Raw genomic sequence first — 16,632 nt, forward strand, 5'->3', positions numbered from 1 at the left:
GTAATCAGCTCAGCTTCCCACCAGATCAATATGCAGCGCTGGCTTATTTTTGAATGCCTGGTTATTCACAAGTTCTCACAGATCATCAGACGTAAACATCTCGCCCACCTCAGCTGGTCTTCATTGTCTCCAGACTCTTATTGATTTGACTGTTGCAGGAAATGAGACTCAGACATCAAACATGCCTACAGTCCATCTTCTGAAGCTCATATGGTGATAGATAATAACCGATTGAATTAAAATGTTCTTTGACTTCCAACTCAATCTATAGGTGACTTTCTTTACCACTATTAAAACAAAAGCTACAGTTGATTAGGTTTATTTTTCAGTTAGTGCTCATTTAGATTTGATTTTGCAAAGGAGCAGTTAATGAGCAGAAGAAGAAAAAGCTGTGAGACAGTAAGCTAAAAAATAAAATCGTTTAAAATCGCTTTATGTTTGGGATTAAACTAGTAGGAATGATTTTGGTCATTCCAACTGACCTAAAAGACAGAAGTTTTGTCCGATTTCCCAGAATAATAAAAGGTTACGTCTCCTTGTACCATAATACATTCTAGGTTTCCCCTGAGAGAGATTGGTGACGTAAGGAGAGAAATGGGAGCAGAAAAGAAAGGGCGACAGAGATAAGAAAATAAGACTAATAGATTAGACTCAGGACTCAGAGCCCAGATAGTCGGAGCTCCTGCCTGATACCCTGTGAAGCATGATTCTGTTTTTGAAAAGGGAATGCGGATAACAGTATTATCTCTCACCAGTGTGTACAGGCCCTATTTTTCCCTGTGTTTCCATAAATATGAAGCCAATATCCAAGAAAATGTGATTTATTCTGTCACAGTGTGAGGCCCCAGTTTATTCATAATCTGGAATAGAAATCATCTCTTTTGATGGAGGATAAAGGAGACAGAGGTTATGAGAAAACAACAAGGATATTCTGCAGGCTGTTTGTTTAAACGGGACATCCAGGAATATTTTCCCTCCACAACGTTTCTCTGTTGTTTGTCTTGTTTGGCATCAAGACGCTCTGATTGCAGGTAGCATGTGAGACGCCTTGTTTACTCTCTCTGATTGCTTTGAAACTCAATAGTTTTCCCTTAAATGCCCTTTGACCCAGACTTCACTGTCTGCCAGGCATCCAGATCTTTAAGGGTTAATTCATGAGCCAATCTTTTCTAACAGGGTGAGCATTTATTGTGTCGTTTATCATCAATCGTGATACATTTTTATCCTGGTGAGATTTTGATTTATCATAGCTGCAGTAAATTCCAATTAATGGTATTTAAAAATCCATAAAACAGATTTTTACTGTTTTTATCCACTCTTTGTTCAATAAATCAATCAGTCAAGTTCATTTGTACAACATATTTCATTCATTGTTGGTTCCTGTAGAATCTGCTGTTGAATGTTTTCATTGGGAACAATCCAAGCTCACATTCGCGTCGATAAAAACGTTGCCTGTGTTATAAAGACGTATGAAAATGAGCAAAACCTACAGTTTTAACCACCTGCTAGATAAGATCAAGCTGCCTCTCCGTGCTAATTATAAAAAGATTACACATCTGTCTGAAAGCACACATCTGTGTGTTCGCACGTCGCTGCATGAGGTCCATCAAGGCCTCTGCAGCTTAGAGCTTAAGAGGCTTAAGGAGGGAGACATAAATGGTGAAGCAGCTGGAGAGTGGAAAGCAGAGATACAGAGAAGGTGTGTGAGAGAGTGGAAGATAATAGGTAGCTCTGGCTTCTGTTTGAGCCTTCGCTACTGTATGTTGCTCCAATTGGATATGGTTGGCTGAGTAGAGCCAGCTGTCTCCCTCACTCCCAGTTCCTCTGCAGCATGAAAGCAGGTTGGTGAGTTGGAGGGATAGAAATATGAACTCTGGGAATCCACTGGTGTGGCTACAAACGAGCCAAAATGACCAGGTCAGAGTTTAAAACCTCAAAATCATCGGATTTTGAATCTTTTTAAAATGTACGTCCTCCTGCTTCATGCTGTCTGACAGGTGCTTTTTAAAGAAAGGTTGTCTTTATTGTTAAATCAAGTTTATTGGTGTAGTAAATATCAACAGCAAGATAATTCAGAGAGCTTCACATCATAAAAATAAAAACAAGAACCAGTTTTGTTAAACTGCAACTATTTTATCAAATCATCAGTTAATCCGTCCACTTACTGCTGATCAGAGGCAACTCTGAACAAATCAGTGTTTCAGCATCTTTGCAGTTTTCTGGAAGTTTGTTCCACGTTATAGGAGTGTAGAAACCTGGATGCTGCTTCTCCATGTTCAGTTCTGATTCTGGCTTTTAATCTCTGACAAGATTTTTTTTTTATTTCAGTTTTTTGCAGGAAAACTGTAACTGTTAGTGAATAAGCTGAAACCTTCTAATATTTGAAAACACTTAAAACTGCTTTTTACAACACCAAATACTCCTCTTTATGTATTAATATACACAGTGGAAACTATTTATACTGATATATAAGTTCATTTGTCTGCTCTTACGGTATCAGCCAATCAGCACAAAGGAAACTATATGTGCAGTCAGTAGCGTGTCGAGTAGCATTGCATCTTGGGATTTCACCTTCCCAAACTGTTTTATTTTTTTCTGAAAGGTTTAGAGAAGTTTAATAAAAACAGGCAACACATTTTTCATGAATAATTTAGTTAGATTCCATAAATAGCCAGAAAAGAAGTTCAGAATATTGAAGGTCCATAAGAATCCAAAGGAATTTAGTGAAAGTTTGTTTTAACTTACCCACTGAGAAGCTGCAGATCCCGACCACACTGTGAAGTGTAGCTGTCAGAAATGCTGACTCTGAAGTGTTTCAGAAGCTAATTTCATGCTGCAAATCATTCCTGCCGTTGCAACACCTCTGAAGAAACGCATAAGATACACAAGTTCTGCTGAATACAAAACATAGTAATTAGTATTTTATCAGCTGCCTTCGTTTGCTCTTTGTCTGCCGGTTCTTCTGCTCGTCTTTATTGCTTCTCTGTCTTCAGGTTCAAGGGAAGAATTCCCTTTTATTCCTTCTCAAAATCACACACAATTAAAGCAGAGCATTTTTGGCCTCGGGGCCAAGCGCTCTGTGTGTGTCGAGCATTCACCCTCCCTTCCTCCCACACACTCAAAATAAAGGGATTCAGCACACATGCACCTTCCCACACTCTACGAAAACACAAAGGCTGCGTCTCTCCGGTGCATTTTATTTGGCTGTGGCTTTAATTGAGCTTTTCTAATGGAGAAAAAGGATTATATATTCACACACCTCTCTTCCTGGCAGATGATTGGACACATTTCTTCCTTATCAGTGAAGTATTTGGACTCAGGCTGCTGCTAAAAACAACTTTAAGGATGACAGGTGGCATAAAAAAGCACCAGGAGATTCTCCTTCAGCTCACACAAACAAAAATAAATCAAGTTGATATTCAACTTAATATTTATCTGTACCGTTCTGAAAATTTTAGTTACCTTTTTGCAGTAAGGTTGAGTAAAATTCAGCTTTCACATCAACCACATCCTGTCAGACTTTAATGTGGAGTCCCTCAGGGTTTTGTCTTCAAACCACTCCTTTTTCTTTTATACATTTCTCGTTCTTGGAGAGAATGAATAAATTCAATTATAAATCAGTTAAGAACATTTAAAAAAAAAACAACAACAACACTCAATTGTTTCCTGGGAGGGACACAAGAGGGCGCTAGGGAGGAAAATTAAAGGTAAGAGAAAAAAAATTTATTTTCAGTCCAACGATTCAGTAGCAGGAAAATTGTGCTAAGTTTGCTACGCTAAAAAGCTTTGGGTCTAAATCTGTTAGCATGGTGTCATGATAGCATCTTGATAGGAAAATGTTGATGAAGACGACCAGATAATTGATAATCTATTCCATTGTTTCCCAATTCCAGTCCTCAGGTCCCCCTGCCTGCATGTTTTAGATGTGCCTCTATACCAGAACAGCTGATTCAAATGATTGGATGACATTTTCTGCAGCCATCAAGTCCTGCAGGAGCCTGTTAATCACCCAAAGATTCAATCCAGGTGTGACAGAAGGGAAACGCCTAAAACATGCAGGCAGGGGGTCTGAGGACTGGAATCAGGAAACACTGATCTAATGTAAGTAATTAGTGGTTATGAAGCTAGAATAATGCTGTATGATCAGTCACATTTGTTGACTTGCTCAAACTGCACTGTGATTAAAGATTAAGTGGAAGCTAATATGCTAACATTTCACTGACGTTACTCCTGGGTTTAAACATGACTTTAAAACGGTTTAAAAATCTCATTTGTTGTTGGAACCTGTAGCTTTTTTGATGTGAAACATGAAACTTTGTGGCCAACATAAACATTTGTTTTGAAATTATACTTAATCATTTGTAATTGTTGTTTGGGAATCTGAAGCTGATTGGCCGTCGTTGACACTTCACAAATGGCAATCGATACTTTTGTTTCTGGTCTTTTTTTGCTCGTCTCCAGTGCTTCCCGCAGGAGATAATAATTGGAGCTGATAATTGTTACCAGGCTCATAACATATTGACCGGATCGCCTTAATGAGCCGATTGAACAGAGACAGCCATGCCTGGATAAAACGAAGCAATTATCACGTCTATATGCGTCGCCTGCTTGTACGACAGCGAGAACAAACAAATTCCCACTCGTCATATTTCAAACTCAGTCGTATAAAACCCCGTATTCAGCCGCAGTAACGACTTCTGGGATGTGAATTTTACCTCATCGGGGAGTTAAAGGATTAACTTGGTTCTGTTATTCACACCAAGTAGCACAAGAAAAAGCCCCGGCTCATTTTTCCTTGTACCTGAAGGTTCTAGTGAGCAGCTTATTATGTGATCAATCACGCACACCGTGAACAGCGCGAATCAATTAATAATTGAAAACCTTTAAAGTACTTGAAGCGCTGATTGGAATGTGCCTTAAGTTAAAGGCAGGCAGTGTGGAAGGTCACGAGGTTAAACAGACCTGATTAATCAAGCTCAGAACTGGACTTGAATTCATTTGAAACAATGAAACAATGCATCTCTCTCTGGAGAATAACCAATCAGGCTTTGAGGATGTTATGTATTAGAAATCAACCAATCAGGTTTATTTATATAGAACATTTCAAAAACAACATACAGTCACCAGCTGAGAACCCAGTAACAAACATTTTAACTTACTGGTAGGTTAGAAATAATCTCAATTCTCACGCAGTGTGGAAATTCAAATATGCAACTGAGAAGAGTTTTAAAAATGTACAGAAAAACATTTACAGGAATGTAAACAGTGAGTTAGTTGAGATCATGATGGCTGAAGTTAGCTCTTAAACCAAAACAAGGAAGACATCAATAAAAACAAAACCGCTGTTCAGGATTAAAAATATATGTTATGAACTCTTTAAATTATTTTGTATTTTTTGGGTCTAAAAACCACATAAAACTAAAAAATCCTGAATTAAAGCCACAGTGAAGGCATCTCCTCCACCATCCTCGACCTGAAGGCGTCAGGTCAATTTATTGCTTCATCATCTTTCCTTATGTTCAGGATTTTGGTTACAAACCAACAAATTTAACATAATTTAATCCGATAAAGTTTTGTTTCTGGGGGGAATAAAACAGTTGGAAGAATTTGTGGATTATAGTCCAATCATCCTGAACTTAATTACCTGTTAACAGGTAACAGAAGTGGGTCAACTTCAGCAAGGCTCTCTGAAATAAGAGTGTCTATTTCCGTTTTTAAATTGCATAATGTTGCTGTTTTTTCTCTATTTCTTTAGATTGAACATATATTTTCAAACACAATAGAAAAAAGTGAGTATCTGAGTCAGAAAATGATCATAAGTATTGATAAACCTGCTCCTGTACTTCTTCATGTTCATACAGTAGTGCCGATCTACTGCCATCTATAGGCGTCTCTGCGCCACAGCAGGTTGCTGCCAGTGATTTCTGGAGAGCGTTGCTGCCGTAGGCTGCAGCTCCTAGAAAAGCAGCAGATAATGATTTCATCATTTCCCCGATTATTGACAGGCGCCGTGAGCTCTACTATTAAGTTCCCAGTGTTGTGGAGCGAATTAACATCCATTAGAATCTGATTATTCAGCGAGAGTGTGGTGGGATGTTGATCCTAACGAGGACTGCAGCTCCAACATTGGGGGAAAAAAGGATCTGTGGGGTTTGACAGGCTCATCAAATATCCAGCTCCAGACAGCGATGTGTTGACTGCAGCGCTGCATCAGGAGCCTCTGGCCTTAAAGTGACCTCCTCCATGCAGAGCTGCCAATCACCGCTCATTAAACATCAAGACACATTCTCCTCTCCACCAAGCTCAGAGTTAAAGAGCTCTTTATCTGGGTTTCTGCTGCTCTTTTGACTCTCATTCTTCGTGTTTTTCAGGTGAAAAAGCATCTATTGCCTCATTTTAGTGGCCATTACAATAGAATATGTAGAAGTGTTGGAGGCATTTTCAGTCTGACGAATGTATTGTTGTTGATGCATATTTAGATTTTTAATGGCTCCATCTCTTCCCATTATGTCACAACAAACCCTAAATCATTAGCTTTAGTGTTAACCATTGCCAAAAAGACTATTTCTATTAATTGGAAACATTGGAAAAATTTGGAACATAACCTTTGCATAAAATATTTTAAATGATACTCACTTATATTATGAAGAACATAATTATTACTGCATATAATTTAACAAACTCTACTTGGTTGAAAAACTTAATTGTATTATTTAATCATCATGTGTTTATATTTACTTGCCCCTTAGAGATAAATTATTTTTTATTATTATTATTACTTGATGTTTTTAATTTATTTTCGTGTTGATACTAATAAGTTCGTCTACATTTTATAACAGATGAGGATATTTTGAGTCAATATATGGAAATACTCATGAAAAAAATCAACTATTTTATGATTGTTTTACATGGAACATATTGAAAAATTCAGTTTGGGAAGCTGACATAGTTTGGACTCGACATCGTATTGGTTGGTATTTGGAAATCGCCATTTATTTTCCTTCTGTGGACCCAAAGAGTGGAGATAAGGATGTGGATCCTCTTGTTTCTTAAAGATGTTTCACCTCCAATCCAAAAGGTTCATCAGTTTATAAATCAAAAAGCCTTTTGGAGAAACGAGAGACGTCCACTTACCTTCTATTTAAGTTAACTTTTCCTCGCCTCCATTACGCATCGACTTTCCAAAACAAGATTTCTTCCTTTCTCAGTTCAGATTCAGAGATCCAGAATGTGTTTCAAACAGAAGTGTTATCGACTGCTGTCCTGATTCCTCTCCGTTAAAAACCTGCCCCACTAATCTTCAAATCAGAAACACATCATGTCCCTGCAAGCGGCGAGACAACGGATCCAACGAACAAACATCATCAAACAATTAGAATCAAATGTGTAAAAACCTTCTTCATAAAAGACTTTCAGATATATAAAGGCACACTGGTTGCAGAATTGAAAGTACTGTTCAAATCTTTTTTGCAGTAACCATTATTTATTCTCTTTTCTTTTCCAGCTTCACTGCAGGTTTCCATATCCTTACACAAGGTGGAGTTGAGTGTTGGAGAGTCCAAATTCTTCATCTGCACAGGTAATTTAAAACGTTTATCTGTCCAGAAGGAAATTTAAATGCTGTTGTAACTCATCTTGATCCAAAATTCACCAAAGATCTCCGGTAGCTGTAAATTCAAAGTCACCTCTGACTAAAGACATTTTGTTTTTCTATAAGTGTCATGAAGAAGACGATATTTTAAATGTGGACAGGAAATATCTCAGGTAGCAGTCAGTACTGCCACAAATCTGAAGAGGCTTCTGACTGAAGAAGGTTGCTGTGACATGCTAACAGCTCTGTAGCTTCGCAGAGATGATATTCCACAGCAGCATCAGTTGCTAACCCACCTCGTTTGCTTTAGCAGCTCCTCTTTAACTCTCTGGGCGGATTTGAGGTTTCTGTTTTTGCAAAATGTTTCTTCTTCATAAATCACGTAGCGGTGAAGAGCTGTAAGGATTGTGGGTGTGTTTGCTGTCAGCTACACCAACATGGTTGACCAGTTTGTCCCTTTGTGAACGCCACACGTGCGCAGCAGTGAATAAGCCGTTGTCGGGGCCAACGGCGGCTCGGCGGGGCGGCCATGCTTTCTGGCAGGCCCGGCCCGCCTCCCACTGGCTGCCGTCTCTCTCCTGCCAACCCACTCGACAGGGGGCTAACAATCAAGAGGGTAGAAACGCGCTAGGATTGTAAAGGAGAGTTAAAGCACTGAGCAGTGAAGAAACGGGGTGGAGGGGAAGAAACACAGGAAATGAATAAAAACAGAGGGAAGAAAGGCTTTTAATGTGAAAGGCTTACAGAAGAAAATGGAAAAGGTTTTGAAGCGCTGTGAAAATGTGGAAGTGTTTGTGTCACCTTTAACACCCTGGACTGTTTTCATGCTAGCAGGAAGTTCTGCCAAACGCAGGAAACTGAAACGAACCTGCAAACAAAAAGTCAGAGCTGCTAAAGGGATTTTTCTGGCTTTCAGATGCAATCAACATCGCTGTGAGATTTGTGAATTCGTTAAAAAATCGTAGGTTTGGATTCACAAAAATATATCAATCAATCAATCAATGAATCACATTTCAGTAAGAAGGCAGCATGAAGTGCTTTACATCATAAAAACACAAAGTTTAACATTACATTTTGCCTGGGTTAATTTATTATGGTTCAACTTTAACCAGGTAGATTTTAGTCTGGATTTGAGGAAACTCTTTATCTTATTAGAATAATTGAAAAACTGAAAATAAATTTGTTTATCTGGCTTTTTATGTGGCTAAAAACCTTGTTTACAAGAACGTAAACTAGTAAATATTGTGAATATGACATTATGTCAGTATTTTAATCCCTTTAACTTGCGTTGCTATGGGAACATGTTGTCAGGATCAGATGCTTTTAAAGCCATTTTATGAAAACTAATGGTTTGATAGTTTATAGCGTCACTTGAGCTGCTGCTTTTTCACCTGCTAATAAAAAGCTGAAAGCTTGAACCTCTGGGTCCAGCAGTGGAACCACTTTCAGCTTTTGTCCCAGAACAGAAGATTTCACCTGGCGACTTATTCTTGATTTTAAGGAGAAAGTCTGAGAGGCTTCTCATCAGCGGGATCTGCTTTTGTTCTTCCCCTCTCAGCACAGAAAAGCTTCATTTTCTGTCACACGGCCTTTGAGAAAGAAACTGTAGGAGGCAAAGAGAGGAATGAGGAGCTGAGAGAGAAAAAGTTGGGAGTTTTAGATTGACCTTAGGAACAAGTTGAAGCTAAGTAGTCCAAAGAAAGTCCATTTGTTCCTGTGTCAGCTTGTCCTTTCAGATATTTTGTTGTTTGGATGTTTTCGTCAGAAAGCTAAACTAGAGAGCAGCTAAACTAGAGAGCAGTGGTGTCCAAAGGTTTCGTCAAAAGAAGCAAATAAAGTAGCTTGATATTTATTGAAGATCCAAAACTTTAAATAGATTTTTACGACAGTGTGTTAGGATCGTTGTAGATAAAAAAAGAAGAGTCAATTTTCACCAAAATATCAGAAATTTAGTGATTTGTCTTTTTTTTTTTTTTTTTTTTTTATAAAATGTTTATTAAACTAAAAATTTCACTTTTTTCAAGCAAATTTCTGAAATTTTTACTCCAGTGGCTCTAATACACTGTATTAGTATTATGATTTAACATGTTTGCTCTATTAAAAATAATTATTTTGGGTTTGATTGAATAAATGTATTTTCAGCATTAAGAACAGGATTTGAGTCACTTTGTTTCAAAATGTTTTGCTACATTTAACCAAGTTTAGCAGAGATTTAGTTTGCTTTTCAGTAAAACTCTCCTGGCTTAATTTTTCTTAAAATTTGTTTATAAAAACACAAACAGTTTGTCTTGTAATTTACATTTTTCTGTGTGAGAAACAGGAAATAACTTTCAGCCTGATTACAAAATAAAAGTCTCCATCTGCATCTATGGGCCAAATTTGCTGTTGGGGGCCGAATAGAATCCGTCCACGAACCACAAGTGGCCCTCGAGCCTCACTTTAGACACACTGCTATAGAGCAGTGGTGTTCAAAATGTGGGTCAGGGGCCAATTGTGGTGCTCAAAGTGACTTTGTGTGGGCCTCAACAATATAAAAATGGCACAAACTTAAAAAGAAACAAAATTAAAATACAAATGAAAGTTTTCTGAATTTGGAAAGTTCAACACAAAGTGTTCAGTTTTCTTTTTTTTATCAACCCTTTTTTCACTTTTTATTCAGTTTCATAGTGAAAAAGTTCACAAACATCCAGTTCTAGCTGCTGACAATAAACACAAAAAATCCAAAGATAATAGAAAAACATCATTTATGATTTTTTTACTAACCTGCTAGATTTTCTGTTTCAGACCCATAATAATTTATTACTCCCTTGTCTACAGATTTATTCTTCTTTATTTTATTAAAACATTGTGTTGTGTTAGATATGCAGGTAAAAACTAAATATTTTTCTTTATTTTTAATTAAAAATCAATAAAAATTGAACAGTTTTGTCCTTGGAGGTTAAACGTTTAGACAACACTGATATAGAGGATAAATCTTAAATGTTTAGAACAAGATATTTGTTAAAATATTGACTTCTGGGGTTTTAGTCTCTGTCTTTGTTGCTGTTTTCTCCAGACATTTTAAAAGCTGTGTTTGTTAGCTCTCATCCCAACCTGCAGTTTTTCCCGTTAAGCACCAGTTCTGCTGTAAAGGAACATTACAACCGTCACGTTAGCTGTGGTAATTGCTACCTGCTAACTCTTAACCACCCTGTTAGCAGCTGTTCTGCTTTGTAGGTATTAATCATTTTAACCTTGCTACTCTGCTGAAGCAATTACTAAAGATTATGGGAACAGGCCTGTCTAAAGGTGCTAGCATGGTTTAATTGTGTGAGTTTTTTTTTTTTTTCCAGAGTGTTTTATTCCAGTGGCCTTCACAGTTATTAGCACTCCTGGTAGAGAAGTGTGAAAAAAAACACCTAAAATTGATCTATTTCTTTTATGCATCAGTTTTTCAGTCAGGAAAGGAAATCTCTGAAAAACTGTTGATTTTGTGTGTAAATAAGCATTTTTATTTTGCTCATATGATCAGAAGCGTGTCCAGATATTTACATTTGTGACAGTAGGTTTAAAATAAAAAAAACATTTGCAGGTGGTTCAGACATGCTTCCCTGATTTAATACTCCAGTTTTTGTTTCTGTTCTTCCTGTTCAATATTTGTTGAAGAGAAAATGCAGGTGGAAAAAAATACAAATATGTTGGAACCAGGGGTTGCACCACTTTAAAGTTGACATTGACTAGCAGCAGTGACATCATAGCAACGTAAGTGGAAATATGTCACAGCACCTTACAGGTTTTATTAGCTATATTTATAGCAAATATTAACAAAAAAACCTGCTTATACTCAGTGTATTACCTAGAATTAAAAGAACAAGAAGCAGAACGTCATCATGCATTTATTCATTAGCAGCAGAACTGGAGCGAAAAGTTGCACAAAGTCGGTCTGACATTTTTATGTTTTAACTGCTTTGAACGGCCTTTGAACAGTGACATCCAAAGCAGGTGCTGATGATCGGGATGGCTGCAAATGATCACATTAACCATAATTATGCTTTTGGAACATCATTAAACAAATTTATTATGGCCGGAATGAAGCTTGAACTTTGTTTTAGTTTTTCTGGCTTCACTTCGCAGCAGCAGCAGCAGCAGCAGCAGCTCAGGCTCATGAAGTGAGAAGTTCCTACACAGTTTGAACTGAACGGCTCTAAAGATGTTATGCAAACTAAAAACCCCTGGATGGTGTTTCATCATCTCACCGGTACCTGAAATGAAAACTTTCCCACCAACACATTGGTTTCTCTCTGTTACACACACACTGGTTTTGTCTGAGAACCCAGTAACACAGCGGCTCATAATCTCCCCCTGGTGTCGGATGAAAGCAGAAAAAAATAGAAAACTTTTTAGAAAAATCGCAAGATGGCACAAAAAGTCTGCAGTTCTGCAAGTATTTTTTGTGAAGAGGTAATAAACTCATCCAGTTCTTTGGTTTTGTGTTCTGTCCTAAACTAAGATTAACAAATTATTTATTTGGAATAGTTTTAAATTTTGCATATTGGTGCCACTGATCAACCTTATTAAAAGTGTATAAGTATCTAAATATAGGTAAACTGCAAATTATTAAGTTTTATGTTTTCATTTCTGAAATTGATGGAGAAACTGTGGAAAGAGATAAAAATTAGGGTGATGGTATGGAGGCTTTCCAAACTCAAAGACTTTCATGACCAAAGATAAAACCTTAAAGTACCAGAGTGGGGGAAAAATCACTGTCAATATGCTGTTTTTTAAAATACATTTTCAATTAAAACAATCTATTTTCTAGCAGAAAGTCTAAATCTGGTAGATTTAAATCCTAAATGTGGTAAAAAATAAACCAGATTGTTACGTAGGTCATGTTAAATTAGCCTCAGAAAATCTGAGTAGAAACAGTTTGTGTCTGTTTATTGCTTATTTCTGTTTGTTTTTACAATTAAATTAGACCAAATATCTTCTATTTTTTTGCCTACATTTGAAAAAATAGCAACAGTTAGCATTAGCAACATTAGCATCATGAAAATGAAGTCAAGTTCTTCAGTTTTCACACAAACCTGACTAATACATTTTATGATTTGGATCTACAATGATTTTTTTCTGAATAGTTTTCTATTTTTCTGTTAATAGAAATATTGTCAGTTTCTTGTATTATAGCTCAGATCAAATTGTCACAATAAAAAGATTTTTGCATTTCAGTTTGACAATTCTCGCCCTTGTGGGAAAAAGTTTGAAGAAACTAGAGCAGATTTAAGTGACTCAACTTCTGAGTTCACTTTTATATTTAAAGTAAGGAACAGCTTGTATCTTGTTTTAGTGGGATTACAGTACGTTTCCAGTAGAGACATAAATGAGTCAGGACGTTCCCTCCCTGCTGTAAACTGGCCTCTTCCTTGAGTTTTACAGTAATGTTCCTGGTAAATATTGGCTCCAGTAGACATTTATAGACCGTAATCTTCCGCTTGCAGCATGCAAGGCGATCCGCTCCATGCTTCAGTTCTAGAAACCTTTACATATTTATTTTTTTTTACATTTCCAAGCCTATTCTAATCTCCAAACGAGGGTTTCGCTGCTGCCAGCGTTGATAAATCAGAATACCTCCGTGTCTGCGTTTTGCTAGCCTCTGGAGAAGTGGTCATCATTGTCCTGCCGTCGCACCTCTCAGTCAGCGCTTACTGTTCCTGCCAAGATGTCGCCGTGGCGCCGGAGCTTATGCAGATTTTAAGATGTGCTATTCACGCAGATGTTAAGACACACAGAGGGATGCCAGGCTGAGTGTGCAGAACGGGTCAGCACGCTGCACACTCCTGTCTTCTCCCATCATCTTTGATTCAAATGGGGCTGTCACCATGCCGGTTGCATCAGCTCGAACTCATAACTGTATGTGCTGTCAGAAGGCTGTATAATGCGGAGAGGCGATAACATTGTGGTGCTAGCAGGTGGAAAAAGGCAGCTGCAGTGATACTGAGCACTTATCTGTTCCTTTCAAGTGCCCACATGAGGCAGAGGAATCTGCTGGGTGCAGGGATGGTGTACGATCAGTGTGCTTTGAAGCTAAAAAGTGGCAGAGGAGGAGAGTTAGCTTATTTGTTTGCTCCACCTCCCCTCCTTCCATTAGGTGTTGCCTCCAGGCTACAATCAACACTATAGACCATATAGGTCACGCCTCAGTTTTGCTCAAAGGCATCTTGTATTTAATTTGTCGGCTTCTTTTACCTCTGGGTTTTGCAGAAATCCGACGTCTTCTCCTATTTAGGAAATAGTAAAAATGAGGATCTGTCTCTAGTCTTGTTCTGGGCTGATGGATAAGCCAGATAATGGGCTGACACAGTCGCTGTTTTATTAACACGCCTTCCAGACGAGGGGCACCTGCTGCTTGCAGATGGCTCTGTCATCTCCTTAAGTAGCTGTACGAGGTCTTGCTTCATGGGGCACATGAGGACGCCCCGGTTCAGGTTCGGTTTTGATCTGAACGGATTTACGTCTGAAGTGTTTCCTCTTTCGGTTCCGTGGTTTGATGTACCAAGAAGCTGTCAAATAAATCCTTGATGCATCCGCATTTAAAAGGGGAAACAGCAGCTAAGTCATATCCAATCAAATGTCAAGAAGAGTACAGGTAGCGTACCTTTAGAAAGCAATCGTTGATTCCCATCATGTAAATTTCCAATCATGCACAATCTTTTCAAGAGTTGATGTAGCAAATTCAGAAACAAACAAAAAGAGAACCTGCTGAGACTCTGCAAACCTTAGTTAGCATGTTAAATACAAAGAGAATGAACAAATATTGGTTGTTTGAAAGAGCTGACAATGAAAAGCATTCACACTTTGGATGATACCAAGTGCTTGACTATAACACACAGTATTATAATAAAAACATCCTCTACCATCTGTTTGGCATGGTAGTGAAGGAGTGATGATCTGGGCTTTGTGGTAGCCACAGTATGCAGCCATGTTGGAGTCATTGGTCCAACACCAGACGTTCTTTAGTTTAGGTTTAGTTTGTTTCTGAGACTTGGCTCACAGCCTCCATCAGACGTTAGTTTCATTTGCGTTTCCTCTTTCTCTGTCTGCCTCCAGCTATCGGTGAGCCTAAAAGGCTGGAATGGTTCAACCCTCTGGGTGAGCGCATCGTAAGCAGCAAACGAATGAATCTGCAGACGGAGGCGTCCCGATCCCGACTCATCATCTACAACGCCATCATCGAGGACGCAGGGATCTACCGCTGCCAGGCCACCGACGCCAGCGGCCACACGGAGGAGGCGTCGGTGGTGCTCGAAATCTACCGTAAGTTTCCTGTTACCATGCAAACGCACTTCACAGCAACCTGCAGATGCTCCACGCTGGCCTCCTGGGGAGAGTCAGACACGAATAGAATAAAGCTTTGAAATTAGGTTTTGATCACAGCTGATTCACATTCTCATCTGCACCACAAGCTGTTAAGGATGCCCCTGAACTTGAGGTCCATGTGTGCCTGTGGCTCCTGTGAATCTGTGTTCATGATTAAAAGATAATAACGGCTAGCGATGCCTACGGGACTCAGATCCTGCCAGGCTTAATGAGAGACCTGGCACTTTGTCTAACCTTCCTTTGTGGCCCATTGATGTTATGAGGCTGGGGGTCACTCCATCGCTATGGAGACTCTCCTACATGCAAGCAGTCAGTTTCCTGCCCTTTGCTCATTGAGCCCATAATGAACCCAAACCTTTGAAGGGAACCTAACTTTTCATACTCCCACTTCTAAAAACAGCCTTAGCCCTTAAACAAACCCGATATGTTAAAGATGTTTGGCGTCTGGAAGTGAGAAGTGAGATGAGAAGTTTCAAAAACCTTCAGAACGTAACGTCACAAATCGCCTAGCAACACCTGCGGAATTCTTCCTGTCGCCTAGCAACCCCAAGCTGAGGTCCAGCATTTTTGGTCAGCTGGTTTTACCTCTGTATGTGCTGTACAATGGCTGCTGGAAAAGACAAGTGTTTTGTTGTTGACCTTTCCAGAAATCACTGGCTGCATTCTTTTGGGTCGTGCATGAGGCTCTACTAATGCTTTTCTAAGATGTATAGTTGTGGAATTGAGTCTGTTTTTCAGCCATTTTCATGTGAAAGTGTATTTGTTGAGTTGGGGGGTGTGGCCAGCAGCAGCCTATTTGGATTTAAAGTGACAGAAGCCCTAAAACATCTCATTCTGAATTAAACTAACTCATTATCTAAGAACAATTTTGTGCCAACAAATGTTTTGTATCACCCATAAATCTATCCTAACCTATTCTAGGAAACATAGTAGGTCACTTTTAATTAGTTTGTGTCATCAAAGTCAGTGGGCGGGGCTATTGATGCTCCACTCAACCAATCAGATATGAATTTGTATCCCTATAATTCAAATCAGTTTAGTTTATAAAGCTCCAATTCACAACAGATGTCATCTCTAGGTACTTTTTAAAAAATAATTTCAATTTGCAATTAATTACCTAAAGGAAGCTCAGTATTTTGCATCGAGTTATTGACTTAATAGACTATATCAAATCATATGTTTGGGTTTTATTGCAAATAAATAATTGCCATACTTTTTACTTTGAAATGACATTAATTTTGTCACCTTTGGCCTTCCGTAGAGTCCATTTCTGAATCCACTTGAAGGGATGAATAATGAGAGGATATAAGATTCTGTAACATAATCCCATATATTGCTACATTTCACACTCTGCACAGCTGAGTCTATAACATTTGAGAGCTTAAATCCTTGAAGTGACCTGAGGAGTAAAAACAGAACACACTCATTCCTGTTCAAAGCCAGAAACGCTACATGTGATGAATTAACAATAAAGCACAAGATTTCCTCACTGAGAAATTACCCAGGGAGCCCTGTGATGGGACTGACTAAATACCCTTGTGCATGATCGGGAGAAAACACCGAGTTTAATTAGAAGAAACGTCAAAAGTACGAGGATTAACTCCGGGGAAACCCAGCCCTTCACATGCGCTCTGGAAATCATCACCTGCTGCGCTGCTGTCTTCCCTTCCTCTCCCAGAGAAGCATTA

At 38.6% G+C, this 16,632-nt stretch overlaps 1 protein-coding gene across 1 annotated transcript in view; it reads left to right on the forward strand.

Moving 5' to 3' along the window:
* LOC122827489 (neural cell adhesion molecule 2-like) overlaps positions 1-16,632 on the forward strand; it is a 265,284-nt gene that overhangs the window by 179,271 nt on the left and 69,381 nt on the right. Inside the window, exons 2-3 of the mRNA XM_044110497.1 lie at positions 7,505-7,579; positions 14,675-14,881. Of these exons, the coding sequence (XP_043966432.1) occupies positions 7,505-7,579; positions 14,675-14,881 (282 nt within the window). The remainder of the gene's footprint in view (positions 1-7,504; positions 7,580-14,674; positions 14,882-16,632) is intronic.

The sequence above is a fragment of the Gambusia affinis genome, linkage group LG24 (genome assembly GCF_019740435.1).
Source record: "Gambusia affinis linkage group LG24, SWU_Gaff_1.0, whole genome shotgun sequence".
Taxonomy (NCBI): Eukaryota; Metazoa; Chordata; class Actinopteri; order Cyprinodontiformes; family Poeciliidae; genus Gambusia; species Gambusia affinis.